At 41.5% G+C, this 7,920-nt stretch overlaps 1 protein-coding gene across 4 annotated transcripts in view; it reads left to right on the top strand.

Moving 5' to 3' along the window:
- The window catches only part of dmxl2 (Dmx-like 2), a 42,461-nt gene that overhangs the window by 13,501 nt on the left and 21,040 nt on the right, over window positions 1-7,920 (top strand). For 3 of the 4 annotated variants that reach the window (XM_020605768.1, XM_020605769.1, XM_020605766.1), the window contains exons 14-27: window positions 538-743; window positions 1,134-1,255; window positions 1,729-1,818; window positions 1,939-2,047; window positions 2,146-2,265; window positions 2,362-2,589; window positions 2,681-2,967; window positions 3,529-3,701; window positions 3,795-4,446; window positions 4,672-5,001; window positions 5,085-5,204; window positions 5,672-5,807; window positions 6,799-6,909; window positions 7,078-7,247. In XM_020605768.1, the coding sequence (XP_020461424.1) occupies window positions 538-743; window positions 1,134-1,255; window positions 1,729-1,818; window positions 1,939-2,047; window positions 2,146-2,265; window positions 2,362-2,589; window positions 2,681-2,967; window positions 3,529-3,701; window positions 3,795-4,446; window positions 4,672-5,001; window positions 5,085-5,204; window positions 5,672-5,807; window positions 6,799-6,909; window positions 7,078-7,247 (2,854 nt within the window). The remainder of the gene's footprint in view (window positions 1-537; window positions 744-1,133; window positions 1,256-1,728; window positions 1,819-1,938; window positions 2,048-2,145; window positions 2,266-2,361; window positions 2,590-2,680; window positions 2,968-3,528; window positions 3,702-3,794; window positions 4,447-4,671; window positions 5,002-5,084; window positions 5,205-5,671; window positions 5,808-6,798; window positions 6,910-7,077; window positions 7,248-7,920) is intronic. The other variant, XM_020605767.1, reaches the window with a different exon arrangement.

The following is a 7,920-nucleotide window of genomic DNA, read 5'->3' as shown; positions in this document are numbered from 1 at the left end:
GATATATAACAAGAATAAAATTAAGCTCCACTTAAAGCAAATATCCTCTGAGGGGAAAAAGCCGATCATGCTCGTTTTAATGCTGTGAAACAGAATTGCAGAGTTGTTAATGACTCATTTCTAGCACAGATACAATACTAATCAGTCTTGCCAGCTGTCATTGTTGTATTAAGACAGTTTTAAGAACACATACACCATTTTAAAACAACACTGCAAAAGTACTAATCTGCACTTGCAACAAACCGCACAAGAAGAAAATGAACAACTTCTTTGTCTGTAATACATTGCCTATATCAGAGTATGTAAATTACATGCTTTCTGCCACACACACGCACACAGCAACTGCTTACTATTGTCTGCATGTGTGAATGCAGAGATTAGAGAAAAAGATTGAAGAGAGATTAAAAAATATATTGGAAAAGGAAAGAATAGTCAAGGAGCACATAATTGAAGTGCCACACGTGCTGCTTATTATTGCTATGCTTTCATAAATGGTGGTCTTGTTGTTCTGCATGAAACATGTTACTTTTACATTAGCAGGAAGCAGATTCGCAATGCAGCTACAAGGACCTTCCATGATCCCAATGCCATCTACAGTGAGCTGATCCTGTGGAGAGTAGACCACATTGGACCCCTGTCCTGCACTGGAGGGGTTTCTGAACTGGCCCGTATCAACTCTCTGCACACCTCTGCCTTCAGCAATGTTGCATGGCTACCTACACTAGTACCAAGCTCTGTACTTGGTAAACACATCACACATTTCCAACACAGACATAAATGTTAAACTCAGTGATGAATACAGATATTTCTGGGTTCAGTTATTAATTATCAAGAACTGCAATATTTCATTTTTGCTATTTGTCAAGAACTGCAATATTTCATTTTTGCTGAATCATCTGAGCTTCTGCTCTTTTCACATAGAGTAACACTGTATGTTAATTGGTTCACTATTTGTCAGTACAAATGTATGTACAGTATATAATGGCATTCAGGGATACTAAACGTCATACCTCCCAGTGCTATACATTTTTGTATCACAGTATATTGAATTTCAATATATCATCCTTAGGAATTAATATATTATTTGACAGCAGAATTTTCCTCTGAACTTTCTGCTGTGTCCCGTCCCTCAGGAACTTATTGTAATAGTGCCAGTGCGTGCTTTGTGGCATCAGATGGTAAAAACCTGCGTCTCTATCAAGCTGTGGTGGATGCCAGGAAATTACTGGATGAGCTGTCAGATCCTGAAACCTCGGTGAGTGGACACACACTCTTGTCACTGCACAGGAGAAATGTTATTACTCATTGGGATGTGAGAATCTTTGTTTAGACTCTGTTCAGTGAATTTTGTATCTTGGTCTTTATGTCTCACACACTGTGGGTCTTTCCACAAGGCAGGGTTGTGGGGCTGAGTGTACATCAACTATGAAACATCCTTCACAGCTATAAATTATTGGACGCCAGCCTGTTTTAAAAGTCTTTTTGATGCTGCCTTTAATTTTTTTAATGTTATCAAAAGACAAAACAACACTACACCATTATATCAAGCAAACATATCTCAAATTCTTTGGAAATGTGACAGTTTTTCTCTTGCTTCATAAAAACTACTAGCCTACATCTTCCTGTACTTCATATCATAATATGCATTATTTGTTCACTGCATTAGTGGTTTCAAATACAGTATAGCGAAAGGACAGGTTGCCATTTTTTGTGTGTGTTTCTGTTTAGAAACTGGTGGGTGAGGTTTTCAATATTGTCAGTCAGCAGTCCACTGCCAGACCTGGGTGTATCATAGAGCTGGATGTCATTACAAGCCAGGTTAGCAGCTGCTCTGTATTTTCACACCCACCTCAGATCAGTGGTGGACAAATTTACATTATGCAATCCTGAAAGCTTCTGATCGATAACCTGTTTGCTGCTGTGCCCGTTTACATCCAGTGTGGCGCCAACACCCAGCTACTGCATGTCTTCCAAGAGGACTTTATTCTAGGTTACAAGCCTCAAAAGGAACCAGAAGCATATACACCAGCCTTTCCATCGGGTGGAGGTATACCTCACGGTCAAATCAAAACTCCGTATGGGTCTGTTTGCTTATACTTCAAACCTTGTTGCCATTAGAAGTTAATGTCATTTTACTATGTCCAGATTTTCAACCTCCCCCGTTTTCTGAGAAGTTCTTCCTCGTGGTGATAGAAAAGGATCTCAACAGAAACTCTGTCCTACAGATGTGGCACCTCCACCTCAAATCAGTGCAGGCCTGTGTTGGTAAGTGTAGGGCACATATACAGTAACTTTATATTTTCTCAATACAAGTACAAAACATGAATTTTAACTATAATTTTCCTGTGTCTGCGTGTTCAGATGAAGTGAGCTCAGATTATAGCTTCCAGAGCCAGTTAATGGTTCCCAACCAAGTAGCGAATGCTGACTCATCTCCGGAGACCTCTCCGATCAGACCCCTGCCACGATCAGCCTCTACAGCCAACTTACAGTCAGCCAGCAAACTCATCCTTAGCTCCAAGTTGGTGTACAGCAAGCACCTTGACCTGCCACACGGAGTGGAGGTTACCAGGGCCACCCCCTCTGCAGGTTGGGATGGGCACACAGTTGTCACACATACAACTCATAAGCAGCAACCTGCATTGGCTCAGTTTTCATATGTGCCTCCTATTTCTTCTAGGTCATCTGAGTTCCTCCTCTATCTACCCTGTGTGCCTGGCTCCATACCTGATTGTTACTACCTGCTCTGACTCACATGTACGGTTCTGGCACTGTGCTGTGGAGGGTGATGATGGATATTGTGAGGATGATCAAGACAGCCATGTGTACCGCTGGGAGCCTTGGGCCCTGTTGAATGATGAGGAAGATAACAGCAGCGCTGTGCGTGTGTCAGGACGGCCTGTGGCTGTGTCCTGCTCCTATATCGGCAGGCTGGCCGTGGCCTTTAAACAGCCACGACAAGGGCAGGTAGGAAATTGGAATTTGGCTTTGTAATAGTGTTTTTGACGTTCCAAACACCTACACCAATCAACTGTGGCAAACACCTTGAAGTGGAAAATTGCAATAAAAATGTAAATGCAGTCAATAAACATCATTTGGCTGTATATCCTGGCTCCTTGAAATATAGATAACAATTCCATATGTCAACATGTGAATATGTATTTATGTAAAGCAGAGAATGGTGGAGAAGTAAATTAGATAAGCATATACATTATACAGTATATAGATAGAGTTGTGAAATGGAAGTGATAAAACTATCTGAGGATCCAATTCCATTTCCTGTACCAGCTTTACTATGTCTTTGAAGTATATGGAGCTGGATGTTATTGAACTGAGTTTAGGTCTATCAGCAGCATTCTGGGTGTTCAGGGTATGAGACAGGATAAAGGTCCATGCAGGTGCAGATGAGATATTTTTATGTATGACCTCACGTCACTTTGTTTTGTATATGCAGTTTGCCTGGTTAACAGTGTCTACAGTATCCTCAGATGTGACCCATTCTAACAATTGGGAAATTTTTGTCCTCAGCTACAAGGCTTTGGAGAGGACTTCTCTATGCATGCATCCATCTACGAGTGTGAGTCTACTGGTGCCTCAGAGTGGGTCTTGGAACAAACTATCAACCTGGATGATTTTACCAGACCACCATCAACCCTAGATCCAAGAGTCAGTGTGGACTCCAACCTCTTTGTCTACAGCCGGTCAGGAGAACACTGCTTGTCTGTTTGTATCAGATTCTATCAGCCACTGTTTTGTGTCTCATAGGTTGTAATTTATCATTTCCTCCATGCCAGGTCTGACCTGTACATGAACAGAGACCACAGTTCACCCAACATTAAGCACTACATGCACCTGGATTGGCTGTCAAAGGAGGATGGATCTCACATCCTCACTGTGGGGGTTGGATCCAACATTCTCATGTATGGCCGTATATCTGGCATGGTCACCGAGCAGACTAGCAGTAAAGACGGGATGGCTGTTGTCACTGTTCCTCTAGGGGGCAGTATCAAACAGGGAATTCGCTCACGCTGGATCCTTCTCCGGTCTGTGGACCTCCTGTCGTCTGTGGATGGCACACCATCGTTGCCAGTCTCCCTGTCCTGGGTGAGGGATGGTATCCTGGTGGTGGGCATGGACTGTGAAATGCATGTGTATGCCCAGTGGCATCAGGACAAGAAGCCTAGTGAGGGAGAGGAGGGCAACCTATCTTCCGCAGACATCGCTGGTGGTCAAACCACAGGTTCCTCCTTGGTCTCTGAAGGGAGAGCCAGGTCTAAGAGTGTGTTTGAAGGGAGTGCTGCAGTGGATGAGGCCCTTCGTGCCCCAGCAGGGCTTCAGGAAGGGGGACTGTTTGAAGCAGCTCACTTGCTGTCTCCAACTCTACCCCAGTACCATCCTACTCAGCTACTTGAACTCATGGATCTGGGCAAGGTTCGTCGTGCCAAGGTGAGTCTGTGTCCGCCTCATTCACTAACTCCAAAATATGCAAAATATGTCATTTATTTAATTTAAAATTTTGAAATAATGAACATTTTGTAGGCTGGAGTACAGCGAGGTCCACCCTTATTAATTAAACTAACCAAAAATCTGTGCTGTGTGTCTACCTGCCCCAGCTTAGCTAATCCACATTGTTGTAAATGCTGTATAACCCATAGCTCTTCTATGCATTAGGCCATCCTCGCTCACCTGGTTAAATGTATTGCTGGGGAAGTTGCTGTGGTGAGAGATGTGGAAGCTGGTGAGGGTGGAGCCAGGAGACATCTGTCCCGAACCATCAGTGTGACTGGCAGCACAGCAAAAGACACCACCATGGCTGGCCGTGACAGGGGCAGGGACTACACAGAGATCAACTCCATCCCTCCCCTGCCCCTCTGCGCCCTAATGTTGGCTGACCTAGATACCTCGTACAAGGGAGCAGAAGAGGTTGCTAAAGGACCTAAGGTGGCCAATGGAGAAGGAGGAAAGAATTCCACAGAAGACCAGTATGCTGACCTCTTCCAGGTAGGTACATTTACGAGAGCTTTGATTTTGTTTAAACGTTAGGCCCACTGATACTTTAAATCCCATTCTTTCTATGTTAACAGGTGCCAACAGTTACCACAGATGACTTTCTGAACTTTGCTACAGACAAACCAGAGAAGAAGTCTCGAGTTATCAACCTATCTCAGTATGGACCCAACTACTTTGGACCAGAGCATGCTCAGGTATTACTGTATAATTTAAAAATGGATTTCATTCAAAAGAAGGAAACTGCACTATCAGTGTAGAAGAATTATGACCCAGAAGGTTTTCATTTCTCAGTTTCTCAGGGCTGACCAGACTAGAGCAGTTGTGTTGAAATTAAGTGGTTAATAAACAAGTAAAAACTTTGAAATAATCATGTATTTTTATGTTAACAAAGACATGATTGTGGCAATCTTGTGGATTAAATGTGTAAAGATAGTAATTTGGAGGAAATATGACAGTAATAACATAGTCATATGACTTATCTGCACATAATGATCCAGTTATGTCAGAAATATTCTAATTGAGGGTGTGTTCATTACTATATTATTTATTCAAATTCAGAGTAATAATAGGGTAATGTTTATTATCAGTGGTGAGTATACCTTTCATTGTGTTTCTGAGTGCCCAACATTTATTTACTCACATTATTCTTGTGTGTGCCCAGGTGCTGTCCAGTCACCTCATGCACTCCAGCTTACCAGGGCTGACCAGACTAGAGCAGATGTTCTTGGTGGCCTTGGCTGATACTGTTGCAACCACCAGTGCTGAGGTCACCAGCTCCTCTAATAAACTGTACACAGGTCAGTGTACTGTATAGGTTACAATTGTATTTGTTATACTGTATGTATATTTGGAGACTTTTTTTTAACAGGAGTCAATAAAATACATTATTTAAAAAAAACAAAAAACAACACATTCCACCTTATTTTGCAATAGAGCACTGAGAGTAATGTTTGATCATCCACAATATTTTTAGGCTACAGTATTTCTGATGCCTGATTCTCTTCACAGTACTTGTATTATATTGTACACCTTTTCAAATAGCAAAACAGTTCTGTCTCTCAGTGTATCATTTGGTGACCTTACAAAATCATGGCTTGCTAACCTTTTACCCCTTTTCTCTCTCTGCAGGAGAGTTATTTTTTTATTTTTAAGTGTCAACTTTTTATGGTTCTTTACACCTGATAGGCACCTGTGGATATCCATGCTCTTGCATTTAAAGTTGTTTCCTTATTTTATTTAAATTCCTTCATGTACAAGAATCCTTTCCCTTTGTGGATGAATTAAATATTTTCTGTTTTGTGCTTGTATGTACAAGAAATACACATACCTGCAGAATGGCCTTGTAGTTACTCTAGGCATAGTGAGAGATACTGTGATATTATTAAAGTTGACTAAAGGTTAAAAACATGAAGGCTAAGCATAATTTTTTTTGATTGTGTTAATCTCAGCCAGCCATGACATACTGTAGTTAATCTCCAGTCATCAAATTTTTATTAACATAAACAGCGGTGCTTGTTCTGCTCTTTAACTGTACATAAACACACACTGTACTTTTTTCATTATCTCTGTCTTTTTTACTCCAATTTTCCATCCTATTTATTTAGTCTTTTGAGAGGAAGACATTAGCAGGTTGTTCCATGGCTAAGTAAGCATAGTGAGGGTAAGGCAGTTCAGGGACAAGAAACTGTCTCTGACAGGATTGTATGAACTTAAGTGATAACTGGCGCTGCCCTTTTAATAGAGTCTTCTGTAGAAGCAGTGACAAAGCTCCCTGGTGTGTTTGTATAGGAGGTGAGGCTCTCGACGAGTGTGGACTGAGGTACCTGCTGGCCATGCGTCTTCATACCTGCTTGCTCACCTCTCTGCCCCCTCTCTACCGCATGCAGCTGGTCCACCAGGGTAAAATATACTGTTCATCCTACCACTGCTGCAACACATGTGGAAAACATAGTTTTGTATGACAATAAACCCACTACATTGTCAGATATTATGTTTATGAAATGCAAATTGCTGTAACATTTTGCTTTCCTCATCCTTCTACTCTGTATATATTTATCTCTGTGGCAGGCGTGTCAACATGCCACTTTGCCTGGGCCTTCCACTCAGAAGCAGAAGAAGAGATGCTGAACATGATCCCTGCCATGCAGAGAGGTGACCCACAGTGGTCTGAGCTCAGAGCTGTGGGGGTGGGTTGGTGGATACGCAACATCAACACTCTGAGGAAAATAGTGGACAAGGTACAAGGACAAATTCAGACTAATGAATTCAAGACTGCAATATTTTTTTTTAGCACTTGATGATGCAAGTACAGTATAATTTCATTTCCTGTGCTTTGTTGATCGACAGTTTAACACTTTAGGACAAACTTGGACACCTTACAGTATAATGCAGTTAATTAGACTGTCAGAAATACCACAGCTGAACTAAAATCTCTCTACAAAACTATAACATTAAAAGATTTTAAAGGAGATCACTCAGGTCAGTAGTACACTTTCTGTAGTTCAGCCCTCTAACCTGTATGAACTGCTAAATTCAAAGGCAGTATGAGATGTATTGTATTTGAGACATGCATTCTTCTCCGTACTAACCCGCTGAATTTTATTTCCTATAGGAAATATGTATTTATATTGATTATTTAGCAACTAGTATTATTGTAGAGTAAATAGCAAAAAAGATAATTTAAATCAAATCAAATTTTATTTGTATAGCGCCAAATCACAACAAAAGTCATCTCAGGACATTTTACAAAGTAAGGTCTAGACCTTACTGTTATCAATATTATTACATAGGGAAAACCCAACAAATCCCCCTTGAGCAAGCACTTGGCGACAGTGGGGAGGAAAAACTCCCTTTAACGGAAGAAACCTCCGACAGACCCTGGCTCTTGGTGGGCGGCCTTCTGCCTCGACC

This window comes from Monopterus albus, unplaced genomic scaffold, assembly GCF_001952655.1.
Source record: "Monopterus albus unplaced genomic scaffold, M_albus_1.0 scaffold72.1, whole genome shotgun sequence".
Lineage (NCBI taxonomy): Eukaryota > Metazoa > Chordata > Actinopteri > Synbranchiformes > Synbranchidae > Monopterus > Monopterus albus.
The sequence above is the reverse complement of the archived record's forward strand: the minus strand, read 5'-3'. Positions and strand labels throughout refer to the sequence as shown.